The 16,487-nt window shown below is 37.0% G+C and overlaps 1 protein-coding gene across 2 annotated transcripts in view; it reads left to right on the top strand.

Annotated features, from left to right (window-relative positions):
• Nucleotides 1–16,487, top strand: part of SMYD3 (SET and MYND domain containing 3) — a 402,785-nt gene that overhangs the window by 56,737 nt on the left and 329,561 nt on the right. For both annotated transcript variants that reach the window (XM_082047608.1, XM_082047609.1), the window contains exon 5: nucleotides 707–843. In XM_082047608.1, coding sequence (XP_081903734.1) covers nucleotides 707–843 — 137 coding nt within the window. The remainder of the gene's footprint in view (nucleotides 1–706; nucleotides 844–16,487) is intronic.

Raw genomic sequence — 16,487 nt, forward strand, 5'->3', positions numbered from 1 at the left:
GGTGACATATAAACTGAATAAAAGCATATAAACTTTCATACACTTATCAAATACTATGTTTTCCATGTGTTATCGGTGGCCTGAGGTGAGTATAATCACTTCATTAGAAAACAAGACACTATGTTTCTTTATGCCTCAGGATCTGTAAAGCATGAATAACGGTGCTTTAGTATTTAATAAAGTGATATTTGCTTAATATTCTTCCATATCCATGGCATTTATAACCTGCTGTGTACGAAACTACCTGTGTCTCTAAAATACTTTGCCTTTTGATCTGCCAGCACAAAGTGTTTCTGACACATCTATGGAGAATACAGTATAAATACATACACTGCTGCAAAAGGAAAGATGCTGCTGCATAAACTTTCAAGCATATTTTAAATGTTACAAACCCAGATGCCTAGTTTTCATATGTAATGTCTTACATCTGCTTATGCATCTGCTTTGTCTGTTAGCTTTTGATCTTTAACTCACCATGGTATTCATATGACTCAGCAGTAGCAACCTGATAAACTCTTCTGTGTGTTGATAAGTAGCTGTCACAAAAAATGACAAATGTCCGCCCTCTGTCAAAATTGCCCTCTGTCGAGATTAATTCTGGGACTGTAAATGTCTAGACTGTATGGCTGCCATTGGATATGTTCAAAATGTTGGTGAAAGGTTCTGTTCACGACTTGATATACTTTTTTTTCTCCCTACCCTTAAGATATTGAGCAGTTAAGTGAAGAAATGAAAGATGCCCTCAGGCACCTTGCACAGACATTGCAACTGTATTTGAAAACAGAGATCCAGGATGCATCTTACTTGCCACCTGCAATTGACTTATTTCAGATCTTCACAAAAGTAAGTGTTAAACTGTGATTACTTGGCAACTCATAAATTATCCTTTCGTTGTGTTCTTGATTTATTTTTTGAGTGGGAGTTCAGGAGATACATCCAGAATGTGATATATGGCAAAGAGAAATAAAACTTTTTTGTTTTTTTTTCTATTCAGACACTATTTAAGCAGAAGTATAGCTTTTATGTAATTGTAACACTTCAAAATTCAAGCAGTTGCCAGAGGATATTTTTTCTTTTACCTTTTTAAATTATCAAGTTAAAGCTCTTGGGGAAAAAAAAAAAAGTTGCGTTAAAAAACAAACCAGTTCAAAAACCACTGAGTCAATCAACCTAAGTGATTTTTCCACAGTGGTAACGAGCATATAGCATCACCCTTCAGCCTAGAATTTTTCTGCAAAGTGCAATCTCTTATATTTGCAGATATACTCCCATTCTGTTTTGTTATTTAGAGCTGGTTATTTAGGGCTGGTGTGTGTTCCTGACAACACTGTGTCCCACCAACTGCCTTCTCAGGGGACATGTGGATCATCTATTCTAAAAGGCTATATGTGGAGTACTTGAAATTAATTTCCACAATAGGTAAAATGTTTGTAACTAACTAAATATTGTTGGCTTTTGCTGTACATGTTTTATTGCTTTCAATTCAGAAAGCTTCATTTGAACAGTGCTATCAGAAGTACTTCATATGGAGAATACTCGTGGTGTTAACTTGATTTATTTTTTTTGTTTCAAATTGATCGATAAATTCTGCCATAGGATTTATCTTAACTCATGCATGTTTTAGGTGTTTTAATAATCATTTTCTTATGAAGTAAGTCAAACTCTTAGATGTTTTTCTTCTGATGTAAACAAAAGGAAGAGCCTGTTTTAAAGGAATTTTTAAAAATGCAATATACAATTTTCTACATCTTTTTAATCTGTTTGCACAATTGTGGAATCTTTTTTGCTATGGATAGAAGGAGTGGGAGTAATATAATCAACTGTGGTGTTTTTTTGGATTTTGGTGATTAGACTGAGGTGATGTAAAGTTGCAATTTTTCCTGGAAAACCATGCAGGCTGAAGTACACCCAGTCAAAAGAACTCACAGATAAAAGCCTTGTGTACTACCTAGTCTCCACTCAAACTGTTTTACTGTTTTGTGTTATGCTGGTTTGGTCTCAACTTTGTCAGATGCATTTCACATGAAATACACACTGTGCTGTCTGGTTTAGAGAATTTTTACAGCTGAAGGTAAGACTGAGTATCACGAGGTGATCACTGCCTAACTGGTTTGAACTGAGTTTGTAAGAAGTTCTTTACATGTGTTGTTGTTCTCTGTGTAATAATAAGCTCAAGAGGGAGGTTGGTTGTGGTGGCATTGTGGGAGCAGTGTGATGGTTGCTCAGTATATTGAAGCACCAATGAAGAAAATAAGGAAGCTTTTAAAATACTTTATGTAGACACATGCACAAGCATCTACATATCTGTTCACCTCCTCTTCCCTCCCATGTATTTTACCAATGCTAGTGAGCATCAAGTGCAGAGTGAAAGTAAAGATTTTCCAGCTCTATATCTTGTTAACTGGAGAACTGGGAATGCTCCTGTTAATTACATTTGTCCCACTATAGCTTTATTATCACAAAGGTATTTTTAACTCAATGTAGTCCTTATGTTGACTGTGAATTTGTCCCTACCCCATTGGATGTAATGTAAAATACTGAGTTTTAAGTTGTTCTTGTCTTTTTTTTTTCTTCTGGAAATTCAGAGGCTCTCAGATCATTAAAGTAGGTCTCATTTCCTCCTTTCACTCATGTTACTCAGTCTTTGTGAGAGTCTGCCACAGGAAAATAGAGGGCAAATGACATAGATCTGTCATGGGCACAGGTACTTCATATCACTAATAATAAAAAGAATTGACAGAAGGGACAGAAGAATCTGACTGAACAGGTGAGTTGGTTGGGAGAATGGGGCTGTGGACTACATATACCCATATGCTTTATGTGTGAGTAAAATTAGTATCTTCTTTGGAGTTCTGTCAAGGACAATGCTTTTTGGAAAGCTCTGTTGTCAGTTTTCCACATGGTAGTTTGTAGCCCTCCCAGTCTGGTTCTCAGATGAGTATGTTACAAAGTATGGCAATATATTAAAATATTGTTTTAATGTACCCCAATCTGTAGTGAGGTAGCAGCAGGCATTTTCTGCCACCCCCATAGAATGTTGTTTAGAGGATAAGATGAATGTCAATGGAAAAAATACTGTGTATGGTGTGGGTTTTTTTGTTTGGTGGTTTGTTGTTGTTTTTTTTTTTGTTTGTTTGGTTCTTTGTTTTGTTTTGGTTTTGTGTGTGTGTGTGTGTGTTTGTTTGTTTGTTTGTTTTCCTTAAGTTGAATAGTGATGCTTATTCCCCACAGGTTAAACTTAAGACTTTAGAAGTGTAAAGTCTCTGATAAAAGACTTATGTGGCCTTTTCTCTGTAGTGTAACTCTAAAAAAAGACCAGCTGTGATGACTTCTCTGTGTGGTCATAGAATAAAGAAATACTGCAGATACATGACTTCAAGATGTAATCTTGTTTTCCCAACCTCTTCCAACATTCCTTCCAAGTTCAGTAGGTGCTTATTCTAACATTGAACTTTTTTGGATCAGTTCTTTCATTGCATGCCACAAACAGATCCAGTCAAAGGTCACTTTTTATCCTGTTTGATGCTGGATACTCAAGAAGGAAAATAAGCAGACAGTCAGACAAAAGAGAAAAACGTTCCTGCAGTGAGATACTAAATGCCAGATAGTTCTTGAAAAATCTCCAGCCAGATTTAGGTCAAAAGAGCTTCTTGGAAGCTCTTTTAAACAGTCCTCCTCTCTGCTAGCCACTGCTCTTGTCTTTGTGAAAATTAATTATAGTTTTATTCACTCGCTTGTGACGTTCAATGGACAGAGACCCCTTCAGTGCAAACTTGTGGGAACTTCCAATCAAAAATCAAAGAAAGTTTTGCCATTTCTTTCCATGGGAACAGAATTTCCTGCCAATGTATTTTTCGTTTGTGTAACACCTGTGGAAAATATCAGCTGTACTGGATGGGGAGGTGTTTTGGAAGGGTAATGTACCTTTCTTTTTGACAGTGTTGACCTGTCCTTACTAGACAATTTGCTTTTGTGTCAACTGTCCTTTGAGCTGGATTTTTTCATTCTTGCTATCTGATCACTCTTCAGAAGCTCCAGTTTATTTAACATGCCATTTATCAAGGTTGTGACTGTTTTAAAATTCTGATCCTCAGTATTAAACAGAATTATCTGCAGTTAATTACGTGATAAGGCTTTAACTCCACTGAGATGTTTTCTAATGTCAAGATAAATTTTTGACACCGTGGTTTTATGGTTTAATGATGTTTCCATAACCTTGAGATAAAATCAGTCCTTGCTTTTTATTCTCCAGCTTTTACTTACACGTGTGGGGAGGTGGCCTGGAATCCTGTGGGACGTTAAATGTATGTGAGATAAAGAATTAAATTTTTTTGTATGCATTTACAGTTCTTTTCTTAATAGTAGACAGAACCATATAAACTACGGAAGACATTGAATGAAATCCGTACCTACCATGTTGGTTGTAAAACTGTGTGATTGCATTGACTGGAACTGGGCCTAAGAACACTTGTTTTAGACCAAATATGGACTGGATGTCTTGCATAGAATTGGAGCTAGTCATACTACATCAGAATTGAGATTTTTGAGCCTTTCACAATTGTCCGAGCAATTTGAAATTGAGCTTCTTTTTTTTTTTTTCAATTAATAATAATAAGACGACATTCTGATGTTAGATAAAATGGCAGCCATTTTAAAAATCTGCTCATTTCAGATCCTCACACTTATAAAATTTTAAGAAGTATTTAAATTCTGTCATTAAAAACAGGTAAAAATCCAGTGACAGTTAGTGAACTGTAATGTGACAGACTTGTAGAGCATTTAAGTAATCTTAAACCAGAATTTTGTTGGAAAAGATTTCTAAAGGATGTTTTGATGAAACAGTTGATAACAAACTTTTGGGGAAAAGGATGCTGGATTGAAGATTCTTGAGAACCCCATAGGGCAGAGATGATACTTTACTCCTGAAATAGCAGTCTCCCTAATATTTCTGCAGTGCAAATTTCAGTTTCTGGACAATATCTTAATTGCACGTGGGGTGATAGGGATTAGAGAGAGAATTTTTAGCTTTCTGAAAGTTTTAATCTTTCCTGCAGTTCCAGTCTTGCCACTTTTTTTCTTATGAGTAGATTCCACTTCGACAGTAGATGTGCTGCTTTCCTTCAGCTCACTGAAGACACCGCAAACCTGTATATGTGTGAGCTGAACAGTCCTCTTTATGCAGGTGGTGTGTGCTGCCCACCACCCGCTTCTCATGGGCTGTCCTACTCTTTCCTTTTCAGGTCAGTTTAGAAGTGACACAGATCAATGTTAGAGTGAGACCAGGTCTAATTAAGGGTAGAACAATAAGTCTAGGATAGGGTGAGAAAGGAAGTCAGTATCTGTGTACATTAGAAATACATGTGCATCTTTTATATGTCAGACATTCTTTTTTTCTATTAATATCTTTTTTTTTTTTTTTGAGGTTTGAAGTTGAAATGAAAGTGAAGAGGAAATACAAGTTTGCCATCTGCTAGTCTCTGTGTACACACAGACAGCTTTAACCAAAAGACCAGTTGTCCGTTTAGGCTGCTGGCATAACCAATTTTATTTTTAACTTAAGAAGAAATAAGGAGGCTACTGTAAATGCAGAAGTACATCCCTCAAGAGACAAAGTGCCCTGGTCTCTTTAAAATCCTTTTATTTTGCCCATCAAAGTTGAAATATATTTTACTTGTTATTCTAATTTTTCAGTACTTTTTATTCCACTCAATGCTTTAAAAGAGTTTCTTTTCAACATAAAGGGTATTAGTAATAATTTTTTAAAAAATCTTGTTAAAAGGGTTTTGGTATGTATCTGAATAGGCAGAAGAGAACTGGGAGTTGAGCAGTGTCACTTGGCCTTTGTAAAGTCTGAATACTAAATTATGATAATCTATTCCTGTATCTTTTTAAGTGCAAGTTGAAGGAAATTGAATTAATGATATGACTGGAAAAAGAATGTTTGATCTTCACATTGGTCACTCAAATCTTATAGGAATCAGGTAGCATATGTTTTCTGAGAAGAATTCTGAAGACCAAATATGTCTGCTTGGTCAAGATATTCTTTAGCAGCACTTTCAGTAGGTTACTCTTCCTTAGGGTTCTCTAATTGACTTAGTAATCCATTTTAGCAAAGAAAGTGATTTCTATCAAGAAAGTAAAAAGAAATATTATTATAAAGTTAAGAGTAAAGTTATAAGCAAGTGTTGTTAAAGGCATACAGGTGAAGGTTGCTTTCTGATGCCAGATTTGCTAATCTAATGAACTGTGGATGCATTGGTTCAGTTTGTTTCAGGTGTTTTTGTTGTAGCTGGTTTTTTTCCCCTCTGGAGAAAGCAAAAGCATGTCCATGTTTATCTATCATTGCTCTTTGTGTAATTCAAAGATGATGTACCTTGTCTCATGTGAACTTGTGTGTTTATGGTAAATTGAAGACCAGACCAGTGCTGAGAAATTTCTTTTTAGTCATGTAGTCATGGCCCAGGAAACTATTTTGCAAAAAAATTTTCATTTTTGATATTTCTTTTTTTTTCTTATAATTTCCAAAGTCGTGAAATTTCCAGAAATCATTGTACCTGAAACAGTGGTTGAACCTAGATGCTCAACATATGATGTGTTTGTTAATCTTCTTGAGTCTTTTATTTTCATTTTAGAGTTGGAAGGATATGTTTCTGCTTGTCAAACTATAACACAACCTTTTTCTCTGACTATTGCTATTTTTAAGTCTATTACATGAGATCTGTGATTATCTTTTTATCTAAAGTACTATTGATTTAGTATTTCTGTTGATAAAGTTTTGTTTGGGAATGTGATCACAGTGTGTCCTCTCCTGTTCTCTCTGTGTGTAGTTTTAAGCCATTCAAAGCTTCACACTTACAGCTGTTAAGAACTGACTTGTGGTCATCAGAAATACTGTGCTCAGTTACTGCCTAAATAATTTCAGGAGAATTTTTCTGTACTCATTTCCCAGGGTATTCTGCAGGAGCATAACAAAACTCATTCTGGTAGACTTTCATATTAGTTTTCAGAGGACATGAATAATCGCTTTCCTAACATTTATTGTTGATTCTGAGGGGCTGTCTTGTCTAGCAACAGGGGATTATCCTAAGGTCAGCCTCTGCTTTTGCAGTACGTAAAGCCAAAGGAAATGGGAAAAGCTATACTTTATTAGGAGAAAATTAAGCACTCATTCATGCAGCATAGCAAACCGCCAAGATTTATTTGAATATTGGACTTTATTGTTTGCATACTTTAACTTCAGCATTTTAAATTCACTTTTTTTCATGATGATCCAGTAGAAAGATTCCATTAGAAAGATTCAGGTACCTGCATGTGCTTCTTGCCAAGACAGTGATGCCTTCAGTTTGTTCAACAGCCGGGCAGAAGCCTGGATGAGCCCGTATCTGCTGAAGGGCAGAGATGTTTGACCCCTGGAGTTGAGTACTGCACTAGAAAACGTCCATAACGCAGAATAACTTCTGGCATAACTTTTGTTCTGCATCTTAGGTCTTTTGAGGAGGGTGATATTCCTTAAGTACAGGGAGGAGAGAAAAGTCAGGAGGCTGTTTTGTAGTGAGCGAAGGTAGGGAAAGTCTTGGGGCAATTTAACGAATCATTCACTTAGTCTGGGGTCGTAGGGTTGTCTGCCTGGTATCTCTTGTCCGGTCAATTCTGCTACTCTTGAAAGAGTAGGAGTAAGTAGAAAATCTGAAGTTGATGTTCTTGCTTGTGATTTCTGCATGTTTATTAAGTGGTGATAATGCTTTTCACTTGCATAGTGCTTCTGATAAGGCTCAGAAAGAACTTGAAGATGATTTAGCATTGATTCTTTATAGTTTACTCATGTAGCAGACTAATGTCATTTCTAAGGAAGAAAATTAAGGCTAATAGAGAGCAGCCATATATCTGTCTTTTCATAAGAGATCTATGGGGCAATCAGAACTAAATCACAACTCTCCTACTGTAGTGTGTAGCAGTCACGCTCTGCTGCTTGTTTCCACAATGTAGCAATGAGTAAGAGTAAAGACAATTGGAATAGGAACAGCTGTGAATAAGAGCCTACGTCTTGGATTGTATCTTTTTAATTTTGCAGAAATAGTTCTATACTACTGCTAAGGGTCTCCCTATGTTTGGTTAACTGGGTGTTCTTAAAGTCAAGATTGCGGAGGAAGTAGTAACCACCGTGCATAAGCTTTGGAAGCAATGGTGTACGTGGAAGTTAAAGGGAAAAAAAGAGTAAAAATCTTAATAAAATGGGGGGAAATGGTGCAGCAGTACTCCAGAATGAAGGTGATAAAGTCTGAGAACTTCTCTCTCTCTACTTCAAAAAATGATGTTGCATCTTTACAGGAAGTTGTTTTTTTTGTCTAATGTGATTTTTCAGGTTTAGTTATTCCCTGTTGTTTCCCTATAGAATTATAATTTGGGAAGATAATTTTCCATAGCAATTATCTTAATTTTTGGTAACAGTAGTTACCTTCAAGAGCAACAGAGTATTGTACCAGACCATGAAACAAGACTTTAACCATCCTATCTGATTTTAAATTAGAGCAATGTTGTTAAAATATAAGCTTTTGCTAACAAAGCTTCCTGCAGTGAAAGACCATATGACTACAATACTTCAAACTGGTTTTATGGTATAATTCAGGCCCCCTCATTTAGTTTTGTGCGCCATCTGTTTTACAAACTACCTGTAGTATAATAAACACCAGGTGTAGAAAAAGGGGTAGGAGAGTTCTAAAGCAATGAATGATTGGGTAGAATTTGTAATAATTTGGTTGTGTGTGGTAGGAAAGAAAGGTTTGTTTTCGGAGGGTAGAGGGTAGGGTAAAGACTGCTTTTTGTTTTTTAAGGAGGTTAATTCAGACCTGATTGAAAAGCATAAGCTTCTCGGAAAGGCATTGTCTTGAGTGGCCTTGGGGTGGTGGTGTGAGGGGTGGAGGGGGAGGAAAGAGGGTATGTCATTTTTTCAATTGACCCCTTTTCTGTCATGCTAAGTTGGGAGTTAAGAAGACAGAGAAGAGTCTGGAGTAATAAAAGGCAGGGTAGTGTAAGCTATTTTGTAACTCTCACTTTTTTTTTTTTTTTTTTCCTCCCTCTGGTTTAGGTCGGGAGCTGTGATAATGCTGTGTGGAACTGAAAAGGATCCAGGTGGCCAGGGACTTAATTACCATTACTTTGCCTAATGCTGTCCTGAGCATATCCACAAAATACAGCACTCAAAAAGCTAATGGTCTCTGACATGTGATATACATCAGTCTCTGTTCTGGCACCCCTGTGGAAGTGAACTGGAAATAGAAATGAAAAAAAGCTTTAGCGGTTGTGGCAATTGGAGTACATCACAATAATATGTGGGGTGAGGCCCCTTCTATGTTTAGAAAAAGCCAGTATGAAACAAGGTCATGGAGACTGTTAGTAAAGATCTGAGTAGTAAATGAAAAACACTTACATCCTCTATCAGCAATTTTAAAAGCCTTTAATTGAGGAGGATAAGCCTGATAACTGCTTGTAATGCTGTTGGCAGCAAACTGTTCTATCCTTGTCTTTAGGATGACCTGCAGTGGGGTTGCTTAAAGCGTTTTTGCTTGTTTGTTTTGGCTGTGAGCTGAGAGAGAATTCTGCATGGCAGGATTATTAATCGGCTCCGAGACTTGTTTAACATGTTTAATAGATGAAAAGACTAAAAATTGTTTTTCATCCAGAATGGCATTGGAGTAGATTGATAGTCTGTTGAAAAAGACTATGCTCTTTGATAAAGGATGGGGAACCGCATATTTGCAGTGTTACTGTTGACTTGTTCTGAAGCAGCTGAGATAACAGCCTCTCTGGAAATCAGGGTAACTTTGTCTGTCTAAGGCATCCTATAGACCTAAACAGCAGTTATAGTCTAAGTATTAAGAGAAGGTGAGACAACTTCTGTCATGTGTAGGCATTTCAGTGGGTGCCAATTAAATGATACCTGCCTGCATGAAATTCAGTCCTTGAAAGTGCGTTCTCTCCCTATTCCACAGTATATGTGTATATATATTTTTGTTCTATTAACACTGTAGTAGTGATGTTAAAATATTGTTGCTGTGCCTTATTTCATTAAAATTACTCCTGAGTTTGTTGTGGAAATAAGATGGAGAAAGAAACAGTCATACTCAGTCAGGATCATGGTCTAATTGATCCACTGTCCTGTATTTTGATATGGCTGAGGAGCAGTCCCAAAGTGTTTGTAGCACCGGTACGCTGTGAGCTGGCTTGAGATCACTTAGCTTGTAACCATGGCAACCTGAAGCTGATGAAGTCTAATTTAGACAGTTTCTTGGCATGGGAGTGAGTATAGCTATTCCATAATAGCACCTAGCAGCAGATACTGGGGAGTAAGGTACAAGTACTCTGCGATCGGCAGGCATCATTTGTCATAGGTTTCTTGCTTTCGTCTCCCAACACCTCCACCCTGGAAGTTCCCATGCTGTCTTTAGCCATTTAGATGTTGCTTGACTGGCAGAGTCAGATCCAAGAATATTTCCTTTAGCAGCTCATCTGATTTACTTTAGTGATTTAATTTTTTCGCCCCCTCCATACCTATCCCTTTCTTCTTGATTGTGTAAATGTTGACTACATTTTTCACACCTATAAGAATGAATCAATTGCATTTCTTCTTACAGATCCTTTGAAACTTCCTGTGCTGGTTCTGAAATTTTTAATGTTTGTGCTCAGATGTGTCCCTAATGTCAGAGATACTGCAGATGATGGATTTGAACATATCTCCCTTCGGAATTGAAAGTAATTGTGGGCTGTTATTGGGGCTCCTGTAATCACTTTTGGAAATTTGGGACTATTTTTCTAGTTTAAAATAGAGAAACTCCAGGATTAAAGCTGCCTTCCATCTGCCATCCCACAAGAACATTTTTCAATCTGTCAACAAACGTTGTGCTTTGCCTGTACTCACGAGTATAAAATTCATCTTCTTTCTTCTTCCATTACCATCAAGGCCGGAGTTTCACCCAGCTTTCAGAGGAAACTGGATTGGACACCCACTCATTGATGGATGCATCATAAGATCACTGAAGTCAGCCGTGACTGTGCTCATCATTTAAATAGACAGGATGTGGTTACTAGTAGCATTGCTACTGGTGTAGGTAGAAATAGTGAAATGTCAGCCTGCTGATTTGCCAACGTTCATTCAGTGTTGTGGGTGAAAAATCTGTACCTGTTTGGGCCTCAAGCCTGGGAAGATCGTAAAGAAGGGAGGGAGGTGCTCAAATTGTTTGCTGTCTGTAATATCAATTTCCTTTGCTATGCAGAAACTATGTAGACTAAGCCATGCTGGTGTGTTTCTCATTCTGTAGTCATTTCAGCTTTTCTGAATAAGCTTGTACTCAAATTTAAAAAATCTGTATTTAAACCAGCAACTCGCACTGTATGCATTTGTGCTGTCTAATCTTTTGAAGAGTTATATTTACTTTTACACTTTACATAATATGACATAAAATTCCATAAACTGGCTGATAGTAAGAAACTCTTGTCAGCGTAGAATCACTTATTTTGCTTTTAGACTTCCAGCACTTTTTTTTTTTTTAATTTGAGACAATATCCATCATCCTGGTGATATTTTAAACGATGTGAATCTGAAATAAGTATCTCTTTAAATGAGAGATTTCACTTCCCTAGACTTTATAATTAGTGCTGCATGTGTTAACTGTATCTTCTTGTGTCTTAAAAAGTGAAGTACATCTACGGTTTTATAAAAAGTTATGTATCAGCTGAAGCAGCAGCTTGTCTTGAGAATATGGTGATAGTGTTGGAATTTTTATCGTGGATTTGGAACAATGACAGATACAAGTCCAACAGCATTTGATGTCTTATACAAGATAATTATATTTCTCATTCCATAGCAATTTTTTTTCATAAACCTAACTTTTTAGACATATCAGACAATTAGGTAGTGATTTTTGATGTAAGTTCCAGTTCATTTGACTGAAAAGCAACAACTCTGAAAACAAGCTCCAGTGGTAAATCTTAGTGCAGCACTTTACTTGTTTAGCCCCATTCTGTCACTTTGTAACCAATGACGCTCTGGACCAAAATTTGTACTATTACCTGGATGATGTAACTAGGCTGACTCTACACAAGTAACTCCTGACTCATGGCAGGAATGACCAAGAGAAGAATTTAGCTTGTTGTCTTAATATCCTGGTAAATGTAAGTTAAAATAGGAATAAATATAGGAATAAATATATTTAACCACCTCCAGTAGAAATATTGTAGAGATGAATTAGCAGCAGCTGTTGAGAATTACAGCAAGATTTGTGCCATTATCTTCCGCATGCGTGAACCACACGATATTAAAAATAGAAGAAATTTGGGGTAATTGTGTTAACTGTGATTTTGAAAAGTATTTTTTTCATGGCTAACTCTAACTTTACACAGGTCTCTAAAAGACTTCTTGACTTAACGAAGATGTTAATGGCTTGTTTATTTAGCTGTCCTTGTAATATTGTGTAATGACATGAAATTAGAGAATATGAGAATCTGGAAACAAAAAAGTACTCTAATAGCAGGATCTTGGACAACATAAATGGTTCTTATTTGCAATAGTTGCATCTTATTGGAAGCAGCTGATTTTAGGTAGATTTGCTGATGTCTCAGCCTGTGCTGCTGCAGGTGGTATCAGTAGATAATGAATCATAGTGCATGTTCTTGTGTGCAGAAGGACAAAAGCAAATCTCTATGTGGGTATGAGATCGGAGAGGTAACTTACCTCCATAACCACACAAATTCTGTAAATATGGAGAAACTCTCCCAAATGAATAGACAGGTCTGGTAGCTTGCGTATTGTGGAAGAAGCTCTGCTGGGAGAGTGACTTGGTAGAACTGGGAATGTCCAGAGCTGTGAGCAGTACGTTTTCAGTGAGGAATTTTTGATGACGAAGCAGAGAAGAGTAAGCATATGCACATCTGCTTTCCAAGCATGTTTCTGCCAAGTTTTTTCTGTGGAAGTCTTTATCTGCTAATCAAGGAATTGTACTACAAATAACATAATGACTGTAAATTATGCTGGGAAACCTTCCCATGATAAAAACAACTAACCCAGTTTAGTAGGTGCACGGTTGTATGATTTCTGTTAACTGTTCTTACTACTCTCTAATTGTTGTAGATTCAGAATTAATTAAATTTTCAAATTCAGTTTTCTGGTCACTCCATTTCTAGATGGTCAGGATGAGGAAAATGTGGGGTCTTATGAGAAAGGAACAGAAAGAGAAGAACAAGCCTGGTTGTTAGGGGGAAAACATGGTGTTTTCCAATTAACTTTGAGACAACATTTGAGCACCATTGTTTGCTTCCAGAGCATCTCTTGATTGTTTGGGATGAGAATACAGGTATTTGTAGAAACTTAGTGAATGTATCTAAATGTGAGAAAAGGAGCTGATGAGGGGAGAGTGGGCTGCTGGGTTTCCTACTAATTTGTGTAGTTCATAATATTTTCTATTATTAATAGTTATTTTACTAGTGTTAATCTGTATATATAAGGAGAAGTGGGAAGTTGTGAATATATCTCACTATATACTTTAATCACTCTGTCTTGCTGATACACATTTGGAGTTTTATTGTCAGTGTGCAGCTGGAGGAGGTTTTCCCTGGGCTACATATTTGCATTGCTGGAGTGGAGGGGAGAAATGGTGCATAGGCAGAAATAAGATGAAGCTTGTTGCACCAAGCTTGTTGGATCAAGCAAGCATATAATAACAGTAATTTATATTTATCTGGTGCTTCTCCTGAACTGTTTAGCTCCACAGCTCTCACAGTAAGCTTTCCAAGGTGTGAAGGCAAGAGTGTGTTAAATTCTTTCTGTGGCAACTGATATTTAGTTTACCTAGGATTAAGTGGGGAACGCTCGATTGATGAGAATTCTGTAATTAGTATTGCTAGTGATTAGGAATCTCCTTGGATCTCATTTAATGATTTATTTTCATGTAGTAGTATGAAATAAGGTGTGTAGCTGTAGTTTGGCAAGTTTTTCCCTGGTGTCCAATATTTTGTGTGTTTGTTGTACATCTCCTGCCATTTCAGTGGGGAGATGTTAATTGTCTAAGTTCTTTACAGCAAAAAAAGGAATGCCTCTTTCAGACCACGAAAATTTTCTCCATGTGCCTTAACCTGTCATTACAATGCTACTAACAAATGTAGTCATCACTCAATAAATGAGAAGCCCTGAGTATATGAATACTTTTGTCACTCTTTAGAATCAAAATTGCACTGAGCAGTTGGATGGAGGGCATTTGGCTGTTCTAGCCTGATACATGATTAAATTCATGTGATGCTAAATAGTGGAATTTAGAAAAATGAGGCACAATACCTTTGAATTATTTTTTCAAGTAAAGCTGAGTTCTCAGAAAAAAAAAAAAAAGGATACAGTAAAAGATCTGACTATGGGGTCCTATGAAGTTCATTTAGCCTTTTTAAACACTGTAAATGGCTCTGTTTAAACAGTCCTCTCCCAGTAACTGATTTTATAACTAAGTCTAAATGGAAAGAAAAACAAATTTTTATATCCAAAGTGCCTGAAAGATTTTGAAAGGTCAAAGTTGATTTTGCATAGTGATGCGTATCTACCATTCTGACCCAGATTGCAGATTATCTTGCAATTCTAGTTGATTTACTTTCTCTGAATTTTTAGAGGTATGGGTGATTTCTGCATCTTCTGCTTCTGCCCATTGTTTTGATAGACTAGATTATACCTGTAGAGGCTTTCTCCTCCTCAGCATTGACCATAGCCTTTTCTTGACAAAAGGCAAGGAGCAGGGGCTGCTGCCAATGGCAATGCACTAAATGTGCATCTTCAGGAGGCCTCCAAACACCAAAAAATAGATTTCAGAATCTGACCTCCCTGAGGTAGACCCTCAAGTCTCATGTGCCAGGGCGTGCTGTTCTGCCATCTGCTGCTTTTTTTTACTGCTGAGGCTCACTCAGTATTTCCTGCATTTGTAGCATAATATTTATCTTCTCATAGCCCTTGTGTTAGATACAGAGATGGCTATGGAGTGCACTGATGCTTCCTGCTTGAGGTTCTGGAGGAGGTGCTGCTCTGCAGCTGGAGGGCTGTCCTGTGGAAGACACGACCTCCAGCTGCATCTGGCCTCCAGGGACCTTGCCCTGCTGTGTGCTCCCATGTGCCAAGGCAGAAACCTGTCCCCAGACTGCGTGCCCAGGCATTTAAGCGCTATTTTAGTTGTGTATCCGTTCCCATCATCTGGTCGTATGTTGAACCTTGTGTATTGAGATTCCAGTAGCTTGAGATTCAGTCATCAGGAGTCCCATCATGTATTTCAATGGGATCAGGACAAGATCTGAATGCACTCATGGCTACCTACGAACAAGATTAATTAATTAGTATTGCTATTATTATAGTGTTACTAGTTAATATTACACTGCAGTCTTATGCTGTAAAAAGCTTTCAATAATTACAATTTCACATATGTAACTGGAATGTGTTGTTATGAAAAAGAAAGGTAAGTGTAATGAGGATTGCTTGGTGTTTTTACCTTTAGTCTTAAAATGAAGTAGGATGCATTTTCTAGATAAAATGAAACTGGAATCTTATCGATCATAGAAGACTTCTGTATGTGAGGGTTATGCAGAAGTGTATATGTGAACCTCTGAACTTTAAATCCCTAAGAGAAGACCTTTATAACTGTCATGAACCTTGATCTTATGCCAGAACACTCTGAAATCACTTTGCAAATATTATTGACATATTTGTTGTAAGTTGGAGCACTCAGTGTCTTACAGAGCACTTGTGTACTTTAGAAGTTAGGGTGAAAACTACTTTTAATATTATGTCCTGTAAAAACACTCTTGCTGTCCGATATGTCTGTCCATATGTCTGTCACATATGGCTGTGATGAATGCTTCCGCTCTTTCCCCCCCCGCCCCCAAACTGTGAGGTAACCTGTAATTAAAATATAGAAAGGTGCACTGGAAAATGAATTATACCTTTGTTTTCAGAATGCCACTGGATTTCCTAGCTAAGGGGATATTTTTATTTGTAGAAAAGAAAGATGTGCTGGGAAATGCAGCAGTCTTCTCTGATACTCTTTTGAGATGTGTGTCCTTGATTAGCTGTTTTGAATCAGTGATGTTATGTATTTGTGTCTTGTTGCCAAGAAAGCTATTGGTGATAGCGTCTTTTGAGAAGGAAAAAGCAGCAGAAGAAAATGTGTTTATTTACTGCTTAATTCTGAGGTTGAATCATTGCTCAAATTAACTCTTATACACTTAATTTTGAGTGCTTTGTGGTTCTGTGACTGAATAATAAGGAAATAAGTTTGAAACTTTTATGCAAAATCATAAGGATAGAAAATACACTGTTTAGAAAAGTCAAGCTAGGGGTCACCCATGTATAACTATCACGTAGTATAAAAGACACCCTGTAAGCAGAATGTGGTTATGCAGTTATTTGTATTGGTATTTATATATGAATTTTACCCATGAAAAATTATTTCAGATGTATTTCTAGTAGT

The sequence above is a fragment of the Streptopelia decaocto genome, assembly GCF_964273445.1.
Source record: "Streptopelia decaocto genome assembly, chromosome: 3".
NCBI lineage: Eukaryota > Metazoa > Chordata > Aves > Columbiformes > Columbidae > Streptopelia > Streptopelia decaocto.